General features: G+C 44.6%; 2 protein-coding genes across 2 annotated transcripts; one reads left to right on the forward strand and one right to left on the reverse strand.

The window, feature by feature from the left end:
* Positions 1 to 8,826: 8,826 nt before the first annotated feature.
* On the reverse strand, positions 8,827 to 9,923 carry LOC125111367 (olfactory receptor 56B4-like). The gene has a single exon (XM_047753309.1). The coding sequence runs from the start codon at positions 9,880 to 9,882 to the stop codon at positions 8,827 to 8,829; it is 1,056 nt and encodes a 351-aa protein (XP_047609265.1). The 5' UTR covers positions 9,883 to 9,923.
* Positions 9,924 to 20,491: 10,568 nt separating this feature from the next.
* LOC125111198 (olfactory receptor 56A1-like) lies at positions 20,492 to 22,188 on the forward strand. Its single transcript, XM_047753066.1, has one exon. The coding sequence runs from the start codon at positions 20,657 to 20,659 to the stop codon at positions 21,167 to 21,169; it is 513 nt and encodes a 170-aa protein (XP_047609022.1). The 5' UTR covers positions 20,492 to 20,656; the 3' UTR covers positions 21,170 to 22,188.
* The last annotated feature ends 256 nt before the right edge of the window (positions 22,189 to 22,444 follow it).

The raw sequence follows: 22,444 nt of genomic DNA on the forward strand, positions 1-22,444 counted from the left end.
TTTCTCTCCTGTTTCCTAATCACTGAGCTCAGTCCCTAAAAACGTGAAGAGCCTGAGAGAAGGCAGGGACTAACGGTGAAGAATCAAAAAAGAAGAGCCGGAGTTCCCGTCGTGGCGCAGTGGTTAACGAATCCGACTAGGAACCATGAGGTTGAGGGTTCGGTCCCTGCCCTTGCTCAGTGGGTTAACGATCCGGCGTTGCCGTGAGCTGTGGTGTAGGTTGCAGACGCGGCTCGGATCCCGCGTTGCTGTGGCTCTGGCGCAGGCCAGTGGCTACAGCTCCGATTCAACCCCTAGCCTGGGAACCTCCATATGCCATGGGAGCGGCCCAAGAAATAGCAACAACAAACAACAACAAAAAAGACAAAAGACAAAAAAAAAAAAGAAGAGCCAACTACGGAAGCCAATGATAAGGCACAACATCAAAATCAGTCAGGACAGAATGATGAGAGCAGGGGAAGCATCCATCCCCTTACCTGTCGGAATGCAGGTCATTCATTGTTTTACTCACCTTTTCCGAGGGAGCTTTGAAGAGGCTCTCAGGCTGCAATGCCTTTTGCTCTCCTGGCTTCAGTGGCCTGTGCTCAGCCCCTTGTTGAGCAGCGAAGATTGCCGTCCTCACCTCCCACCCCTGGAGTCTGGAGTTTTTGTACAGGTATGATGCCTGGGATGCCTGATCCCAACCTGCTCCGCTCTGAGCCCTCCCTGCTCCATTGCAAGCATCCTCCAGGGGTGCTTTTATTTTTTTAACATTGAACCCAAGTGCTCTCGGGGGTTAGCCCCATAATGTCTGGCATGGATCCAACTCTGGTCCCAGGGCAGCCCGCCCGATGGGCAGCTTTTCAATGCAGGATCCTGAGGGATTATGAGGCCACCCTTGTCTGCTGCACGGTGCCCCTCATCCCTGAAAAGTTTGGGAGGCTCCCTCGCTCCAAGTGTGTCTTTACTCCACGTCCTTCCCAGAGACTGCTTCGCAAGTGCTGTGACTCCTTAACTGTCGCTTCCTTGTCCTCATCTCCTTTATGCTTCTTTCTTTCACCGAAATTTAATTTTGTCTCAACATCACATAGAAATTGCTCTTGCTAATGACCTCAGCTGCCAAAAATACCGCATAGTTTTTAGAACGTAATTTTACCTGAACTTCTTTATTTGTCTGGATCGATCAGTTCCTTCCTCCAGGGCCACTGCTCCTCTTGTCTTTCATGACATTGCATTTTCAGTCTTAATTAAATCGGAATAAAAGAGCGATATGGAATGTGTATTCTGATAAAATGCTGCTTAATGAGAGATGCATTCTCTGACCATTCTATCTAAAAGAGCAACTCCAGACTCTAAAATCTCTGCTTTTTTAAAATCTCCTCAGCACATATCATGGCAGGCATATTGTACAGTTATGTTTTTTTTTTTTTCTTCTTCTCATACTAAAATGTCAGTCCCCGAGAGCAGGCTTTTTGTCATTTTTACTCACTAGTCTTTCCCCAGCACCTAGATGAGTTCCTGGCACTTAGTAGTAGGTGTTTGACAACTATTTGTCAAGTAGATGAATGAATATTAGGGAGGAGAGGAGTGGAGCAATCTAGGAGAATTTCCAATTGTGATGCTGGTACTTATACATGGTGACTTTTTACCCTTTTCTCTTCAATATTTTTATTAATTTTTTTGGTCTTTTGTCCTTTTAGGGCTGCACCCGAGGCATATGGAGGCTCCCAGGCTAGGGGTCTAATCAGAGCTGTAGCCGCTGGCCTACACCACAGCCACAGCAACTCAGGATCCGACCCACAGCTGCAACCTACACCATAGCTCATGGCAACACTGGATCCTCAACCCACTGAGGAAGGCCAGGGATCGAACCTGCAACCTCATGGTTCCTAGTCAGATTCGTTAACCACTGAGCCATGATGGGAACTCCTCTGTTCAATGTTACTGTGTTTCTAGCAGTTTATGACTATGAGAATCTCTGACTGGACTCTTTAGGCAACTGAGAGGTAATTGGGAAAGTTTTCTTCCCCCCCCCCCCCCCCCCCCCCCGCCCTGCAGCATATGGAATTCCTGGGCCAGGGTAATATGGTATTAAGTGAGGTGCAGTTTGCTAAAAGTAAGATATACTGAGTCATAAATTGTTAGTATTATTATTCTCTGGCTACGCTAATGGCACGTGAAAGTTCCCAGGCCAGGGATGGAACCCAAGCCACTGCAGTGACAATGCCGGATAAGGAGAGCCTGCTGTGCCATAAGGGAACTCTGTTGATTTTTTTTTTTTTTTACTAGCTCTAATGGTTCTTTTGTGTGTTTTTTAGAATTTTTTGCATGTAAGGCCTCATCTGAAAACAGAGATTTTCTTTGTTCCTTTACAATTTGTATGCCTTTTATTTCTGTTTATTGCCCAATTGCCCAGGCCAGAACTTCAAATGTAATGCTAAATAGAAGTGAAAGTGGCCATCCTTGTCTTGTTCCTGATCTTAGGGATAAAGCTTTCAGTCTTTCGCAATTAAATCTGTTAGCTGTGGGTTTTTTTTTTTTTTTTTTTTTGGTGGATGTACTTTATCCGGTTGAGGAAGTTCCTGTCTATTCCTATCTTGCTCAATATTTTAATCATGAAAGAGTTTTGGATTTTATCAAATATGTTTTCTGAAGTAACTGAGATGAGGTGTGTTTTTTTTCTTTATTCTATTAATATGGTGTACTACATTAATTTTGTATATTGAACCACCCTTGCATTCCTGGGATAAATCCCACTTGGTCATAGTATATAATCCTTTTAATAAATTGTATTTGGTTTGCTAGTATTTTACAGAGAATTTTTGTGTCTATCTTCATGAGGTATTTATCTGCAATTTTTCTTTCTTGTGATGTTTTTGGTTTTGATGTCTTGGTAATTCTAGTCTCATAGAATGAGTTAGAAAGTATCCTGTTCTCTCTTTGGGGGAATAATTTGGGAAGCGCTGGTGTTAATTCTTCTTTGAATATTTGATGCATTTCACCAGTAAAGCCATCTGGAGCTAGGCTTTTCTTTGCTGGAAGTTTTTTATTATTACTGAGTCCATCTTTTTACTTGTTATAAGTCTGTTCCTATTTTCTATATATTTTTGAGCCAGTTTTGGTAGTTTGTATGATCTCAAAATTTGTCCCTCTAATGGAGGTGGTCTAATGTGCTGATGTACAATTTTTCCTAGTATTCTCTTATAATCCTTTTCCCTCTGTGGGGTCAGTAGTAGTGTTCCCATGTTCATATTTAATTCTAGTACTTTGAGTCTTCTCTTTTTTCTTCTAGGTCTTTCCAGCAGTGCACCCAGCCCGGGCACACTTGGTGCCTTTTAGATCCCCAGCAATCTGTGGGAACTCTTCAAAGCTCTTATTCACCAACACACCTCAGCCTTTTGTCCCAAGTTTCTGGTGTATCTATTGTCTGCTTTGACTGTCATTCTTTTTTTTTTTTTTTTTTTTAGTCTTTTTGCCATTTTCCTTGGGCCGCTCTCGCGGCTTATGGAGGTTCCCAGGCTAGGGGTTGAATCGGAGCTTTAGCCACTGGCCTACACCAGAGCCACAGCAACGCGGGATCCGAGCCGCGTCTGCAACCTACACCACAGCTCACGGCAACGCCGGATCGTTAACCCTCTGAGCAAGGGCAGGGACTGAACCCGCAACCTCATGGTTCCTAGTCGGATTCCTTAACCACTGCGCCACGTCGGGAACTCCCTGACTGTCATTCTTACCCAAGTAGCAGAGGCTAACACATTTCCCTTTAAGAATTTTTGCCGGAGTTCCCGTCGTGGCGCAGTGGTTAATGAATCTGACTAGGAACCATGAAGTTGCAGGTTTGGTCCCTGCAGTTGCTCAGTGGGTTAACGATCCGGTGTTGCCGTGAGCTGTGGTGTAGGTTGCAGACATGGCTCAGGTCCTGCGTTGCTGTGGCTCTGGCGTAGGCTGGTGGCTACGTGTCCGATTAGACCCCTAGCCTGGGAACCTCCATATGCCACGGAAGTGGCCCAAGAAATAGCAAAAAGACAAAAAAAAAAAAAAAGAATTTTTGCCAAATGCCCCCAAGTAACCCCCACTCTATCCTGGGAGAGTTCTGAATGAGGTCTTCCATGAGCCACCAGACAGATTAAAAAAAAATAACAATTCTTTGAGAACAAGTTCTGCCCTGCTTCCTCCAGCACCATAAGCCCACGCAGGGAACATAGGCTGCGGGTTTTAAGAATGTCACCAAGCCAGGGAGGGAAGGATGGAGCCTGGGTAAGTTAAAATGCTACAAAACTCTCCTACAGAGATTCGGTCACTTTTTCATGTGCCTTCAGGCTTTGCGGTAGCGTGAACAGCTTCTTCAGCACAGCTTCTGTGTGTGTGGTGCCAGCAGCGTCCCGTGGTCAGCAGCCCCCTGCACCTGACCCCCAGCAACTCCCTGGCCTGGTTGTGTAGCCCACTGCCTCTGGTAGTGCCTCTGTTCCCGTGAACAGCTTAGTCTGGCACCCTGGAAGTTGGATTTCCAGCAAGTTCAGCTGGCACAGCATCACAGCCACTCTCCTGTTCAGTGTAGCAGCCTGTGCCCTTGTCATCGGGGCCTGGATCTCGGCTGGGTGGAGCTCTTTCTTGGACAGCTCGATGCCGTCTGTAGTGGTAGTGGCTGCTTCTCATGTCTGCAATTCTTTATTCTTTAGGACGCTCCCTGCACATGAGCCAATCCCTTGGTGTTTCAATGCCTTGTTATAGCGGACATCTATTTACATTAAATGTTTTCTGTTCAAAAGATGGGGCTTTCCTCTCCTGATTGATACATAGAAGGATGCACTGGGGAAACGTGTACGAGAAATGGCTGTGATTGATGACTTTGGGCAAGCTGCACAGTGAAACCGAAATGAATTTGGGTCATGTGATTGTGAGTGATACGAAAAGTCCCCAAATACTTCTGACCTAGAGGAGACATGCTTTTAGTAAATCTCAACAATGACTGGGACCTAAAAGTCCAAATGATTTCGGCAGGATCCAGTGTTCCAGTTTCCATGCTTGGCGCAAACCATCCCAAACACGAGCGTAAAACGACGCCTCTTTCATTAGTCACAGATTCCGGGGATGAGGAGTTCAAGAAGAGTGCAGTGGAGACGGCTTATCTTCACTCCACACGTTGGCAGCCTCAACTCAGAAGATGCACATAGACGGGGTGACGCATGGCCAGGGCCCGGAGGTATCTTCACTCATGTGGCTGGCTCCTGGAATGGTACGATCTCAACGCTGGGCTCCATTGGGACTTTGGGCTAGAGCAGCTGCCCATGGTCCCTTCATGTGGCTGAGACACCTCATGGCAGGGCAGCTGGGTTTTCAGTGGGGAGAATCCAGGGAACAAAACAGAACAAGAGACACAGGCGGATGCTAGACGCATTTTTCTTTTTTCGTTTTTCTTTTCTTTTTTTCTTTTTGGCCATTCCCTCAGCATAAAGAGTCCCTGGGCCAGGGATCAGATCTGAGCTCCAGTTGTAGCCCATGCCTATGCTGAGGCAATGCCGGATCCTTGACCCACTGTACCCACTGAACCTGAACCTGCATCCCAGCCCTCCAGAGATGCCTCCAATCCCATTGCACCACAGGGGAACTCCTGAATGGGTTTTCCTGGCCTAGATTTCTGCCACATTCTATGGTGAATAAGAATGAGTGAATAAGGCCAGCTCAGATTAAAAGGGGAGGGGAATTAGATTCAACTTCTCAATGGGAAATTTCCCATATTACACTGAAAAAGAGCCTGAGGGTTGCAGATGTCATGCTCACCTCTGGAACAGGCCATACCCAGTGAGATGTTTGATAGGAAACAAAAGCACTATGAAAAGTGCTTCAAGTTCTCAAACTGAGCTTGGAATTAAAAGGAAAAAATATGGAATCACTATTATATAATTTGGGAAGAGAATAAAGAAATATAAGGTTGAATGTATTCATAAATTTATGAATAGAGCAATTTGTCCAAGAGGCATATTCAATAAAACTTGCTAGTCAAGTTAGTGAGCACATGGGGAAACCTATGAAATGGGTCAATTCAGCAACAGTTGGAAGTTTAAAAAAACACCAGAAAATGTAATAAAAACAAATAAGATGATAAAGGCCGATACAAAGATGGCATTGTGACAACTGTGGCTAGATTGAACCGCCCTGCTCAAAGGATACCTTCTTCAGGTTAGGTTAAGTAAGAGAGACACAGCGAGAGCCGTTTTGAGAAGACAGGCCCAAATTAAACCATCAACTGGATATGAAAATAAATGTGTGAGAAAAGATAAATAGGCAATTAAAATAAAATAACCTGATGGTATTAAAATTATATAAAGTGAAACCAGTGCATATCACACATGCAGCAAAGAGGAATAGTTGGTTAAGATGAAACAGAAGGCACGCTGCTTTTTATACACACGGCTCATAGCGCAGAGAGAAAAATCAACTGCTGTGATCTTTCTCTCGTGTCAGAATTTTTGTTGAGTCTCTAGGTTGGATGTTGGATGCTCACATATTTTCAAGAGAACTGAGAGACACCCCTGCACAGCTGTTGGCACTGTCTGCCCTCTGGGCTGCTGCACAGAGACTCGCCCTCTGTGTTTTGAAGGAATAGATGAATGAAAACGTCACAAACCGTGTGACATATGTGTCAATGAAAGTTTAGAGGCAACTTGAGGATGCTTAGCACTGCGATTTACCAGCGGATCAACTTGCATAATGGATCTGCCTGAGCGCCTGTTTCTTGGTGAGAAAGGATGAACAGTAATGCTTCCTCCCGAAGAGGGGTGCTATGAAATTTACATGAAATCCGTCGATTCATTGTGGGAAAGCCTTTTGCAAACTGTAAAGCGAAGTTCAAGGTTAGATGTTGTTGTTACTCATCTCCTTTGGGGTGGAAAGAGGAAGTTGGCTGAAGTTCAGGTTCTTTTCCGCTGTTGCCTCTTTGCCTTTTCTTCCTGGGGAATTGCCCTCAGTCAGGATCTGCGGTCACTGACCGGAAGGGTGAAGCAGCAGCCCCTTTTTGGAGGAAGTTGAAAGCCTCTGACCTTGGGTAAGTTTCTAGGCATACCGTGTAGGATGGCCTGTCCCATGCTGTGCCCTGACTTCCTGCAGGTCTGCTGGGTGGTCCAGCATCCACTTCCCCCGTGGGCTGAGCTCACGGTTTGTGATGATGCTTCAGCCCCAGGACGGTCTTCCCAGAGGCTGTTCTCTGAGGTGGACTGGCAGGCATGCTTCCTGAGGTCACTCTCCAGACTGCAGTCCGGGACGTCTTCTTAGATATCTGGGATTCAGGGGACCATGTGACTCCTGCCTGAGTGACTGTATCACGATTGCATTATTATGCATCTCCCACGTGCAGAATTCTGTACTAGGCTCAGGGAATGTACAAAGTGATCAAGGGTCAGGGTTCTTATACACAAAAAATGTGCATTTTTGTTAGAAGTGCAAATGGCACAATTTCCTTTAGATTGAATTAATTGGTATTTGGAACTATTTTTCCAGGGCATTTTCTGGGACCACTTTTTTTTTTTTCTTTCCTAGGAGGAAAATTTTGCCACATCATTAGATTGATCTTTCCATGGGTATATTGCATCTCAAAGCATGTGCTCTTTATCATGTCTTTTGGTTGCCACGGGGCGCTGCGACTTAGCTCTGCAAACCGTCATGATTGTCACAACTTTTAACTTGAAGAACCGAAGCATAGCAAGGTTTCATAGGTTGTTCAAAATCATACAGAAATTCTGGAACAGAGCATGACTAAGAGAGAGAATGGTGCTAAGGTTACATAATCAGACTCCCAAGGAATTGAATCCCTGCCCCGCACTTGAAGCTGCTGGCTGGGGCCCGTTCTGTAACCCCCAGGGTATGTAAATTACAAATGACCTTGTACCTGCCAGATAGGGTTGTTATGGGGGGTATTAAATCAGATGATATATATGTGTGTATATGTAAAATACATAATATGTTCAGCTCAGTTTTTTGGCCTATAAGAAGTACTTGGCACCTGTTATCCATTCATTAATAATAATAATTTTTATTATTATTGAGGTTTTCTGGTACGAAGATGAAAGTTTTCTCTGCCCTCTCTTAATACACATTTATTTAAAAATTTTTCTTGTTATGAAAATTACCTAAGAAAAACACATACATCTGTAACAAAGTAAATTTACATTAATATTTTTAAAGGCTCCATTTTCTGCTAACGATAATATCACAACCAACTTTTTATGAATGTTTGCTTACATTTAGACTATTGCTTTTGGATATTGTTTTAAAAACAGACTTACTGGGTAAAAGAATTTGAACGTTAATGAATATTTGAAAGTTCTGTCAAATTGCTTTTCGGTCCCTTTGGACAAATTTACGGTCAGTCCTACTCGCCGTGCAGAAGACTGTCAATCACAGGGTGGCATCAGTCGTCAGGGAGAGAATGTAAAAATTTCCTTTTTATTGGTATTTGATAGTAATAGGAACTTTTATTATGTTCCTGTGCATGTTTTGATTAGTGAGACTGACAGGTTACATGAATTTATTGGTCACTTTCTCCCTAGTGAGATGTTTGTTTTGCTTTTTAGGGCCACACTCATGCATATGGAAGTTCCCAGGCTAGGGGTCACATCGGAGCTGTAGTTGCCTCCCTACACCACAGCCACAGCCACAACAACTCAGGATCCGAGGCGAATTTGCAGTCTACACTGCAGCTCACAGTCAATGCCGGATCCCTGACCCGCTGAGTGACGCCAGGGATCGAACCCGCATCCTCATGGATACTAGTCGGAGTCATTTCCATGGTGCCACAACAACAGGAACTCCCCCCATCCATGTTTTGAGAGTTAAAACGTCTGTCCTTTCCTAACACCTTAGCAGCCTTCTAAAACTGAGGTCACTTGTGGACACATCGTCCCCCAACCCAAGCAGCCTCCAGAAGCCCAGCCTGAGTTCACGCATCTGCAGCGCGTACACCACGGGGTTGAGGGCAGGGGGCATGACGTTGTGCAGCACGTTGAGGAGAACGGGGATGAGGGGCGCCTTCCTCTCTGCCAGGTGTGTGACAGAGAGCACGACGATGCCCGTGTAGAAGAAGAGGATGAGAATGAGGTGGGAGCTGCAGGTGCTCAGAGCCTTTGACATTGCCTCTGGTGACTTCAGCCTCAGCACAGAGCGAAGGATTAGAGCATAGGAAGAAAAAACCAGGGCCATATCGCTCCCTGTCAGGACCCACGCCAAGATCAGTTGGTAGAATTTGTTCACGGTGATGTCATCGCAAGCCAGGCTGATCACGGCCAAGTTGGAGCACAGGCAGTGGTCAATTTCATTCTTGGAGCAGTAGTGGCACCGGGCAGCTAGTGCAGGCACTGGGATGGGCAACAGGCTGTTTCTGAGCACCATGACTCCTGTAGCTTTGACCAGAAACATTTCCGTGACTATGGAAGGGTATCGAAGGGGGTGGCATATGGCTATGTATCTGTCTACCGCCAGGCAGAGGAAGATACCAGACTCCATGCAGAAGAAGAAGTGGATGGCATAGATCTGAGCAAAGCACTCAGGGAGGCTGATGGCCTTGGCATCAAACCAGAAGATAGCCAGGATCTTAGGCATGATGGTAGTGGCCAGGCCCATGTCCACGATGGCCAATATGCCCAGAAAATGGTACATGGGCTCACGCAGCGTAGGCTCACGTTGGATGGTGATCATGATGAGGAGATTGGCACCGAGGGCTAAAAGGTAGAGCAGAGCCAGGGGCAGGGAGAGCCAGTGCTGCCACTCATGAATGCCCGGGAGCCCCATCAGCATGAAATGGGAAATCTGGAGGCTGGAGCTGTTGGTAACAGTGGTAGAGGCATCCATGGGATAGGTGCCCAGTTCTCCGCGACTGCCCATAAAACAGAAATAAGAAGGAGTTTGCATTTGAACGTTCAGCTGAGGGTCTTGATTAGGGACTCCCTTCCGCCAGTGACCCAGCTTCTTTTATTCAGGAATGATTCTCAACTTTTTTTTGGCTCTTGGAAATATGCCACCGAGGAGCAATAAAGCAAGCCCGAATTAATCCTAAACGGAAAGGTTTGATCAGCTGCTTGTCATCACCACTTGTCGGTCTGATAAGCATGTCCAAATATATCAGCAATAATAGTATCAGTAACAGATAACAAATAATATTTGGTTTACTTCCATTTTTTTTTTGCTTTATATTCAAGCAGTTTGTATCATTATTTAGAGAGATTACATCTAGCCTCCGTCTTTCAGTAGTGTGCTCCAAGACACAAAATAGGCACTCGTAAAAATTTATTGCATGGATGAATAATGAACCATGATTTTCCAGTCTCATTAAAAGCACTGCAAAATCTGGAGTCCCCGTTATCTTTCAGCAGAAACGAGTCCGACTAGGAACCATGAGGTTGCGGGTTCAACCCCTGGCCTCACTCAGTGGGTTGGGGATCTGGCGTTGCTGTGGCTGTGGTGTAGCCCAGCAGCTACAGCTCCTATTAGACCCCTATCCTGGGAACCTCCGTATGCCACGGGTGCAGCCCTAAAAAGACAAAAGACCAAAAATAAATAAATAAATAAATAAATAAATAAATAAATAAAAGCAATTTGAAATCTTAATTTGAATGACTGCTTCACATTTCCATGTTTGACTCTTTGACAAATTACTCACCAATACTTTACTTTTCAGATTATTTCCTTTGAGTAGAATTTCAAAAAATGATGCAGAAGTGATACATGCAAAGGGCATAGCCATCTTAACGTTTCATTCTTTAGTGTAATTTAGAGTTCCCATTGTGGTTCAGTGGGTTACGAACCTGACTAGTATCCCTGAGGATGCGAGTTTGATCCCTGGCCTCGCTCAGTGAGTTAAGGATCTGGCGTTGCTGTGGCTGGGGTGTAGGTCGCAGACACGGCTGGGATCCCGCATTGCTGTGGCTGTGGCGCAGGCCGGCAGCTGCAGCTCCAACTCGATCCCTGGCCTGAGAACTTCCATATGCTGCAGATGTGGCCCCTAAGAGGAAAAAAAAAGGTGTTAAGTGTCTTACATGTGCATGGGGAAAAAATCGAATCAAATGAAAAATAAAAACAGTGGAAAATAAGACACCTGTATTTGGGTTTCCTAAAACCTTTCTCTCTCTCTCTCTCCTTTTTTTTTTTTTTTTTTTTTTTAACCAGAGGCATCTAGTAATACCAGTTTCTTGGGAATTCTTCCAGAGAAAGTTTTTGCACAGATAAGACTATATATATATTTTTTTCCCATAAAGGAAAAAACAAGTGTTAACATACTAATCTTCCTCTTCTTGTTTTTTTCCTTTCCTTTTCTTTTTTAACTTGATTATCTTGGAGACTGTTCTGTATCATGCTGTAGATATGTCTCCTTGTTTTATGTTGCATATTTTGTATGATTAGTTTCCAGTATTTTGCTACTGTAAAAAATGATTCAGTAAGTGTAATTGTTCATATATCTTTAATCATATATGTAGGTTTATCCATGGGATACTTTCCAAGAAGTGAATTGCTGTGTGAAATGGGGAAAAAATGATTTTTGATATTGCCGTCCTGTCTTTTTAGGAGGTTTTTCTGGCCCCGTGTGGCAGTAGGGGCTCTTATGCTCCTGACATACGCTGAAAGGTGGCTTCATAGATTCACCATAGTGTTTTATGCAGCCAGAATTGTTCATGAGTGTTTATTTCACCACATTTGTGCCATAATTGGAAATTTTAATTAAAAAGTCTTCATTAATAGAATAAGTAGGGAGTTCCTGCAGTGGGTTGATGATCTGGCCTGTCTCTGTGGAGGTGCTACTTGGATTCCCCAGCCTGGCACAGAGAGTTAAAGGGTCCGGCATCGCCACAGCTGTGATGTAGGCTCTAGCTGTGGCTTGGACCCAACCCCTGGCCATGGAACTTCCATATACTGCTGGTGCAGCCATAAAAAAAGTAGAATAAGTAAACATTGATATTTCAATTTTGATTTACCTTTCACATTATTTTGTGAACTTTGACTTTTTTTGAACTTTGACCAATTCAAAGATTCCCCCCCCCCATTCATATGCTTAGTCAATTTTCTCCTTTAATGCATCCTGTGACCTTAAATGAAAGAATGTTTTTCAAGTGCTTAGGATGGAGTCTGGAAGCACAACCTTGTTAACTTTTTTTATGAGTTTCATTATATGGTAAGACAATTACCTCTATCTGATAAATTCTCTGGAAAATTTTCCCATTTTCAATTATCCTCTTGAAAAAATTACATATGAGCCTAAGCAAACCTTTATGTATTCATAACAATTGCACTTTTAATATTAATTATTTCATGACTTTTTAAGCTTTTAATAATTGTAAAATCTGGTATTTTAATAAATGTTGACTTGCATTTTCTTTACAAAAAAAAAAAACTTTAAAATTAACTTTGTAGCCAATTTGAAATTTGACTACAATTTAGGAGTAAGTACCTAAATTAATTCTACCCACAAACAGCTAAATTATTGTTCTGGCACTGTTCAGTAAATAAACTTTACCCTCCCCACTAATTCTCAATGTCCTTTTTTTTACGGTCAAATATTAAATTCAAACATATATTCAAGGGTCATTTCCTGACTAGACAGTCCTCTCTGTTTTTAGGCCAGTACTAACTGAATTAGTATATTTACCATGTGATAGGGAACGGTTTTACTAGTCATTCTTCATAATTTTTAAATTAAAAAAAAGACAATTTGTCTTTTGAGTGTTAAATTGAAAAATAAATTAATTATGGAAGAACTGATATCTTTTCCTCGTTGACCCTTTCTGTTTAGAAATCCAACGTTTCTTTTCTGTTACATAGGTATTTTTATAATTTTTCACCTTATTACTTTTTTATTTCTTGTTTACATTTCCTATTTGGCTGTTCTGACTTAAAACCCTTCTGATGATTATTGCTTTAAAAACATTTCATTAGGAGTTCCCGTCGTGGCGCAGTGGTTAACGAATCCGACTAGGAACCATGAGGTTGCGGGTTCGGTCCCTGCCCTTGCTCAGTGGGTTAACGATCCGGCGTTGCCATGGGCTGTGGTGTAGGTTGCAGACACGGCTCGGATCCCGCGTTGCTGTGGCTCTGGCATAGGCCGGTGGCTACAGCTCCGATTAGACCCCTAGCCTGGGAACCTCCATATGCCGCGGGAGCGGCCCTAGAAATGGCGAAAAAAGACAAATAAATAAATAAATAAATAAAATAAAAAATAAAAACATTTCATTAAATATAGCTAGTTTATACTACTGCTTTCCTAAGCTAATAACTACTAAATTCTCTTTGGACTTTTTTTGGGGGGGAGGTGGTAAAAAGATGCATTACCACATTATTATTAAGGTAATTGTAAATAGTATCAGCTCTTATTTTTATTTTGCATCTTTCAGAAATGTTTGTAAATCTCTAAACAATTTAAAGAAAAATTGGAGTTCTCTTGTGGCTCAGTGGGTTAAGGATCTGCTATCACTGCAGTGGCTTAGGTCACTGCTGTGATGTGGGTTCGATCCCTGGCCCAGGGATTTCCATGTGCCTAGGATGAGGCAAAAAAAAAAAGACAGAAAAAAGGGGGAAAAAAGAAGAAATATTGACAGTGCACACCTTCATCTGGGGTCTGGATTTGAAGCAGAATGTACCCTGGCCCTCCTTCTGCAGTGCAATGCTGCTAACACTTTTCTGATAAATGATCTTTACTAGTTTGGGTAATTTGATGTCTATTTTTGTTCTTGATATTTAATTTAAATTAATTTTTGTCTTTTTAGGGCTGCACTCCAAGCATATGGAGGTTCCCAGGCTAGGGGTCCAATCGGAGCTGTAGCCACCAGTCTACACCACAGCCAAGCAATTGCGGGATCTGAGCTGCGACTGCGACCTACACCACAGCTGACGGCAACGCCGGATCCTTAACCCACTGAGTGCGGCCAGGGATTGAACCTAAGTCCTTCTGGATCCTAGTCAGATTCGTTTCCACTGAGCCACGATAGGAGAGCCTTGATTTTTTTTTTTAATCAGAAATAGGTGAATTAAATGGCTATCTCTGTTCAGGATCTTGGATCTATCATTTCCATGGAAAGCTCCCCCGCTTTCACCAGCCTTTCAGCATTTACCCCAGGTCTCCCCCGCCTCGGGCTCCGTGAGAAGCCTGTTCAGTGGCTCACCGTTTTCACTTGTTCTCCAGACCTCAGGCTCCTGTACAGGTGCAGATCTTAAGAGAGAAGAGGACCAGAATCAGAAGGATCAAACTAAGGAAAGAAAGGGCGAGCACCCGGGAGGGAGGAGGGAGGCGGGAGGAAGAGGGCCGCCGCCAGAACCGAGAGCGGGAAGGCGGAGCTGGGAGCAGCGAGAAGTGCCCTCCGCAGCGGCTTCTGGTCTCCCGGCTCTGCCTCTCCTTTATGGCCTTGCTGTCTAGAGCACATCTTCCTCTTCCCTGGCGCCCGGGATGTTGCACAGATTGGAGCCCCGAGGTGCCCTGGACCGTCTATGCTGCTCCCTCGGTCCTCCGCGGGCTCTAATTTTCCCCCCGTGTGCATCAAAACATGATGTTTCTTCATTGCAGCCTGGCCGTGCCTTCCATGGTTTTAGGGGAATTTGCAGCCTGTCCCAAGGAACAGGAATACTCAGCCCGCTGTCCCCTGGGAAGCACAGCCCCTGCTCATCTCTGTTTTGCTGAAGGTTTAGAAGGAGGTCTCCCTCCCTCGGTGCGACCCCCTCAAGGCCTGTGCCTCCCCCAAGACACATGCTTCTCTCACCCTCTTCAGGGACCACTTCCCAGCAGATACACCCTCTCTGCTTTCGCCTTTACCACCTCCTTTCTCACGGGTTATCTGTCCCATGTAGACACATATATAAGGTATTTCCTCTCTTGGGTGCCGCCTCTTTGCCCTCCTGATCTGCTTTGCACCTGCTCCGTGGGCCGAGAGGCTACTACTGCCTCTGGAAATTCACTGCTGGGGCTCTAGTTGCTGCTGTGTGGAGGGCTTGATCTCTAGCCCAGGAACTTCTGCATGACACAGGCACGGCCAAAGAGAAAAAGAAAAAGAAAAATGTAGGACAGATTTTAAAAAATTTTTTTATTTAAAAAAATTTTTTACTCAATGAATTTATGACATTTATAGTTGTACAATGATCATCACAATCCAGTTTTAGAGGATTTCCATCCCACACCCCCAGCACATCTCCCCCGACCCACTGTACTGTGTCCTTTGGAAACCAAAAGTTTTTCAAAGTCCGTGAGTCAGTATCTATGACAGATTTTTTTTATCCCAGTTATTTCCAGTGGGACTCTAAATGATACACAATATCATATAATTTGAATGTTAGCGTGTCAATGTGTCATGTTGTAATTGGAGGAAAAGTGAGAAACTCCCACGGATGGGGCTGTCTTGTTCAGAGGACAATTCAAGGGGTGAGTAGTGGATGAGTGAGAAAAATGTGTCAGTGTTTCTGTGGAGAAAGCAAAAGTAAGAAGTCAGTGAATTCAGATACTCATTTAAAGGTCATCGGCTAGGATGCTGGAAACAGTACGACTCAGGACGGGAGGAGTGGGAGCTACCCAGCAGCCCTTCCCACTCTCTGGGCTTGGCGGCAGCCCCCCTTTGGAAATCTTTGTCTGTCCGGTGCTGTCTCTGCACAGCCTGGGTGGGATCCAGGGCTCACCTCGCAGCACAGGGAACGGAGCTGTGCTAGGCACAGTGAGTGTCTGCCCATTTTCCAACGCAGGGTGGTGGCTCCTGGGCAATTGTGTCCACAGGTGCATCAGACTACGCAACAAGGAAATCAAACAAATCATTTATTGCCTAAGAAATCGTGTGTCTAAATCAGGGGGACATGCTACAGGCTAAAAATTCACATCTCAGATTATTTCTCTGTTGACCGTATTTTTTGCTTGAAGTGTAAACTTCTCCAAACTTTTCTCAGATTTAGCCTTAATTTAAGAAGTTAGGAGTTCCCGAGGTGGCTCAGAGGAAACGAATCTGACTAGGAACCCTGAGGTTGCAGGTTCTATCCCCGGGTTCTCTCAGTGGGTGAAGGATCTGGCATTGCTATGAGCTGTGGGGTAGGTCACAGACGTGGCTCAGATCTGATGTTGCTGTGGCTCTGGTGTAGGCTGGCAGCTCTGACTCCAACTGGACCCCTAGCCTGGGAACCTCCATATGTTGTGAGTGCGGCCCTGAAAATCTCAAAAAAAAAAAAAAAAGAGAAGTTATACCATATGTAAGCCTCCCATAGTTATCTATTACTTCATTTATATGCATTTATTTTTCATCAGAAGGTCATTTGCATGCAGTGGGTGTCCCATTGCTGCGAAAACTGGAAATGCTTGAATGCTTAGTTCAGCCTGTACTCAAAAGTAACCTTTGTTGTGTTAAACACCCCGTTTTTGACTTACCTCATTTTTGTCCTTGATCCACCTCTAAAACTTAGATTTGAAACATCCTACTTCCTGACTACTGCCTTCTGACCTCAGGTTCAAATTTTAACCAGTGCAGTCACAATTTGTGGACATCAGACTATCAATGCATTGAAAGAATTCCCTCCATTCTATTATTTATCCCCCTCTCTTCTTGACTTTATTCCTTGTCAAGCTTAGATTCTATGGCCCATCATTTAATTACTCTCTTGGAAATCGTCTAACCTACTGTGTTCTCTTCCTCCACTGTAGTTGCAAACGCTGTTTAAATCTAAACATCTGTCTCCTCTGTGGAAGACTGAAGCTTTCTAGAAAAAAAAAAAAATCCTGTAAAGAAACTTGTTGATTTCACATTCAATTTATCATCACTCACTTCACATGTAAACTCAACAATACCCAGAAGCCTTATGATAGGACACCATTGCAGTAAATGAGTCCATATTTACCAGGTTATCAAAGGCAGAAACCTAAGAATTACATTTGATGTCTACATGGAATCCCTCACATCTAATTTATCAGGATATGTCCTTGTCTACTCTTTCAAAATTTGTCTACTCCAATCTATCTCCTCTGCCATCAGTCTGGTTCAGAACAGCATCTCCTGACTGCACAGAAATAGTCTTCTGCCTGACCTCTCTGCTTCTGCTCGTACTTTTCTTCCCACTCCTTCTTCTCTTCATTAAGGCTTTTTGATCCAACCTAACTAAAGTAATGCTCCTGCAGTCATGCTTGTTGATGACATATGACGGGATTTTGTATATTTTCTTTCCTAAAATTATCAAAAGCTTTCTGCCTTTTATCTGTATGATTAAAGAATAAAAGTAAAAGCATATTTAATTAAATGACAGAAACATATGCACTTAATTCAAAATTTTAAGTTAAAAAAGGCATTCAGTAAAGGTGATTCATTCTCTATACCAGTATTATTTCCGATGCATATAATGAAAAACCTAAGTAGTGCTGCCTTAAACAAATTAGAAAACATTTTCCTTCCACATAAAAGCGTTTCAGAGGCGGACCTCCAGGGATGAAACCAGACCATCCCTAAGTGTCTCCGTTTCTGCTTAGCCAAGCTGAGACTCTGCCTTTCATCCTCAACGTTTAAGGGAGAAAATTCGGGCATCAGTCCTGTGCCTGTTCCATGGGGAAGGAGGGAGGGGGACTGACCTTCATTTCTCAGCTGAGTCAGCTCATGTTAAAGAGTTTTGCTGAAAACTCTGGCCAGTGGCATCTACTGATCTGAGAGCTATGGTATTTTGGCAGTGGACATGGGGACCCAAGCAAAATAATGCTTTTTGTTCCTACGGAAGAACCAGGACATCTGGGCAAAGCAGCAGCCATCTCTAACACACCGTCTTGCTCCCGTCTGCCAAGTTTGACCCATTTGTCTTTCTCCGAAGAAACTACTCTTACAGGTTTCCTGCGTATCCTTCTTCAGGTAACTTGATTATACATAAGAACATGTAATAACATGTGCAGGTATGTACCCTAAATAAGTCTCTCTATTCTTGGTATTGCATTCCAAAATGATTTTGTGCAGCGTTCTGTGTACTAATTTGCCTCTTGCTTCTTTGCTAAACCATATATCTTAGAAATTATTCAAAGAGGTACATTTAGAGATGCCTATGGTTTTGAACGATCCCATGATTAGAAGGAGCACGAGGTGAGGACAGGGCTGTGTTTACCGTCCTTACCGTCGTGTACAGGGTCTAATACCGTTTGTGGAGCAGAACAGGGAGTTAGCATTTGTTTAATGGGTGGGCCACGCAAATAGCAAACGTCAGAGCTAGGATGCAAATCTGCTAGTGATTTAAATGATTTCATTTGCATGATCTTATCCACAACCGTGATATGTCAAGTTAGATGGACAGATTTCCTTCTATTGAACTCTCTCCGCGTTCTTTAGGAGATACCTTTATTTATCAGTTAGACCAGTTGTAACAGTTTCTGAACTCGATGGGCTAGGATTTCAGCGCCTGTCGTCATATCATCAGAGCAGCGGTGACATTTAGGACAGCCATTGGGGTCAGATCAACGTGGCTGTGAACGTAGGCTACCTGTGTGACTGGCCGAGGCTCCGTCTCTCTATCTGTCCCCCCTACACAGTAGGGGTAATAGTCCCTACTTCAAGCATTGCACATTCATGTATAAGGGAGATGATTCAATGAAGAAAAAACATATAAACATCTTAGGTAGTTTAGGTCACTGAGAAATCATTCAAAACTTTGGCATTATCATCGTAATCAAGGCCCTTTTGCCTCTTTTCCTGTATCTTCAACCATGGTTGTGTGCCAGGCTTAGGCACCAGATCCCTGGCTTCTGGTTTCTAGGCAAGTTCTTACTTCAGTTTCAAGCCACTCCATCCCTTGCCTCCCAACTCCCCACCTGCAGGAGCCCCACGAGACACAGTCCCAAAGGACTCAGCTCCTTATCTATCAAGACTCAGCTTCCCAAGCCATCTTTTCCCATCTGGGGTCTAAGTAGGAGGTAGGAGAGGAACAGGAGCTCATAAAACTCCCAAGATGTATTTAGCCAAGTCCAAGCAGTTCCTACTACAGCTGACGCATCCTTAGGTCTTCTGTAAGTTCCAGGGCCAAGGGAGGAAAGCAGAGGCTGTACTGGGTGTAGATAGAAAGAATGACAAGGAAGATGGGGGTCCTTTTCTGATACGCAACCTCCAATAAACAGGAAGAAAAAGGCGATGAGGAGGCGGGAGGTGTAGTGACCCTGGATGCGTTAGCATCTGGAAATCCTAAATGTCTGTAAGGAGCCTCCGAGTTTTCTTTCTTCCCTCTGCCTTCCGAGAGGAGGGTCCCATTTCCTTGCTTGGTCAGGAGAGGAAGCGCAAGTAGAGAATCGGGCTTCCTCTCGCCTGCCCAGGAGGGAAATGGGGTCTGTACACCCTACAGTGGGATGCGGAGGGTTTGGATGCTGAGTTTAGTACGTCACCAGACATGGATTTAGGAAAAGTACGGATGAGGAAGTGACCCCTCAACTCGGCCCCAGGAGCGCCGTTTAAACTGGAGAGAAATAACTTTCTTTAGAATGATAGAAATTGCTCTTTCAGAGTTCACCAACCCCAGTTTTTCTGTGGTTTTTCTCTGATGGACCTGGTTTTGCCTTTTCCCCTAAGATAAACATGCAGATAGTTTGAAGTTCTCACTATGTCCTTGTTTTCACATCTATACTTTGGGACAAGGAATCCCCTCTCCCTGAAAGGGAGCAAGGTCTTTTATTATCCTTGATGCGGAACGTCTTAACAGGGAGTAGCCTGAATTAGACAGGCTACTCCAGGTGGGTTAACCAGAACAGAGTGGAGATAGATTCTCAACCACTTTGTTCTTGATGCAGTGTGTCTGTGAAATAAACGAATACATATAACACTCTTAGAAGACTGCCTGGCAATACAGCATGGTTGATATATGCTGGCTCAGACGGCCAATCCAGCTTTAGAGTCCTTAAATTAATTTTTACTCTCTGTACCACATTATCGTGCGCATGTATATGCACTTCCACCTGTTAAAACATCTTGTAACTTAATTCTCTTCTGCTTCTCTCCCAGTCCAGAGTTTTCCCCCTGCCTGTTCTCCAGGGTTAAATAGTGAAGACACTGGACTTAGACTTAGAGCTTACGTGATAACACTGGATAGCTGAAGGCAAGTATCTTGGGCTTGATGAGTTTTGGGCGGTAGAGTTTCCACAAATAAAGGGTGAATCTGTGATGAATGGAAACAGATAACTGGAATTGATCAACCAGTGGTCTTTAAGGAAGAGCATGGTTTGAGGGAAAGGGTAAAACACAATTATCCATCTCAAATTATACTGGGTGTACCAGTAAGTGAGGGCTTCACTGAAGGTATCTCCACCTCCCAAATGACAGAAATTATCTCCGAAACACCTATTGAAGAAGCCACCATAGGTCTGTTGTCCCCATCGTACATGTAGATGATATGTAAACTAGGTGTGTTTTCAGCCCATCTGTATTGAGCATTTTGCCTTTCTTACACTGGTAGCTTTCTCACCTCATCTGTTGCACATTTTTAATGTTGTGAGCTTAACACTCACGGTCAATTTTTTCACTGAGCCATTTCTCACACTGTAGCATTGCTTGTCAGGTCCTTCCACTGTACCCTGAAGGTATTGACTTGAATGTTCCTTATTTGGGAAGAGTCTCTTCTGCACCGTCAGTGTCCTAGAGGTTGAAAGTCAATTAAGCAAAATCCCCTCTTGTACCTGCCCACGCGGTCAGTCGAGAGAAGAATTCTCAAGCTCAAGATACAGGGGATGGCATCCGCCAGCAACTACTCCTCTGCTCCGGTCCCCGAATTCCTCCTCACCTGCTTCCCCAACTACCAGAGCTGGCAGCACTGGCTGTCCCTGCCCCTCAGCCTCCTCTTGCTCCTGGCCATGGGGGCCAACGCCACCCTCCTGGTCACCATCCGGCTGGAGGCCTCTCTGCACCAGCCCATGTACTACCTGCTCAGCCTCCTCTCCCTGCTGGACATGGTGCTCTGTCTCACCGTCATCCCCAAGGTCCTGGCCATCTTCTGGTTTGACCTCAGGGCCGTCAGCTTCTCTGCCTGCTTCCTCCAGATGTTCATCATGAATTGCTTCCTTGCCATGGAGTCCTGCACGTTCATGGTCATGGCCTATGACCGCTATGTGGCCATCTGCCACCCTCTGAGGTACCCCTCCATCATCACTGACCAGTTTGTGGCCAAGGCTAGTGTGTTTATTGTCACACGAAATGCCCTTCTAACTGTACCCATTCCCATCCTCTCTGCCCGGCTCCATTAGTGTGGGAGAAATGTCATTGAGAACTGCATCTGTGCCAACCTGTCTGTGTCCAGGCTCTCCTGTGACACCTTCACCCTCAACAGAATCTACCAATTCGTGGCCGGTTGGACCTTACTGGGCTCGGATTTCCTCCTCATTTTCCTCTCCTACATCTTCATCCTGAGAGCCGTGCTCAGGCTCAAGGCCGAGGGGGCTGCAGCCAAGGCTCTGAGCACCTGCGGCTCCCACTTCACCCTCATCCTCTTCTTCAGCACCATCCTGCTGGTCGTCGTGTTGACGAACGTGGCCAGAAGGCGGGTCCCCGCGGACACCCTGATCCTGCTCAATGTCCTGCACCACCTCATACCCCCTGCCTTGAACCCTATTGTGTACGGGGTTCGGACCAAGGAGATAAAGCAAGGAATTCAGAAACTGCTGCAGAGAGGGAGGTGAATACGTAGGACCCATTTCTAATCCCCTCTCCCCTTCCTCCTAGCGGTGCTTCCCAGGCACGAGGTGGAGAAAAGCCTCATCCAGGTGTCTCCCTTTACCCTGGCCTGGTTCAGGGAGGGGTAGGCAAGAGCAAGAAACGCATTTGTCTTGAGTAATTGCTTTGAGCTTCCGCAATTATAGTGAAGTAATTTAATCTTTACGACACTCTCGTAGGTGTTATTACTTCTATTTTGCATGGTAGAAAAAAGAGGATTTTAAGAGCGCAAGCTGCTGGAGCTCGTGTGTCTGGCAGATATGTGACAGAGCAGAGAGTCAACCCCAGACTAGAGATTTCTTTCTTTCCACAGAAATACCCCTTCCTGTGCAACTGAAGCTGGGGGCCAGGACTTCACCCCACTTTCCTCTGCCTGTGCTTCATCCTGGATGTGCATAGGTGTTTCCTGCCTCTACCTGCTACTTGGACTGCCAGGGGGTTCCTGTCTGACACAGCATCTGTCGGACCACAGGACAAGAGGGCTCATAATGATAATGTAACCTCAATGTCCTTGTATATTGATAATAATTATAGCAATAACATGGCAATTAAAAGCTCTATCTTTTGAACTCTTGCAATTTACCAGTGTTTGTCTATGAGAGCATTTCACTTTGATAAGAGCCTTCCGTGGAGAGTTATGACAATGAGCTTTTAAAAAAGTTCTAACAGAAACGATATAATTCAAAGGAATACGGTAGTATTGCCAGGGCTATTTTCAAGCCTCTGGTCCACTCTATTGGTCTCTGCCTTTGCTGTGCTTTCCCAGCTGCGAACCCAGAAGGGACTCAAGGAAGAGTCTGCTGCTGGGT

This window comes from Phacochoerus africanus, chromosome 11 (genome assembly GCF_016906955.1).
Source record: "Phacochoerus africanus isolate WHEZ1 chromosome 11, ROS_Pafr_v1, whole genome shotgun sequence".
Taxonomy (NCBI): Eukaryota; Metazoa; Chordata; class Mammalia; order Artiodactyla; family Suidae; genus Phacochoerus; species Phacochoerus africanus.

Excerpts from the sequence above, each read along its gene's own strand:
- LOC125111367 (XM_047753309.1), bottom strand. The coding sequence starts at position 9,882 with ATGCAAACTCCTTCTTATTTCTGTTTTATGGGCAGTCGCGGAGAACTG.
- LOC125111198 (XM_047753066.1), top strand. The coding sequence starts at position 20,657 with ATGGCATCCGCCAGCAACTACTCCTCTGCTCCGGTCCCCGAATTCCTC.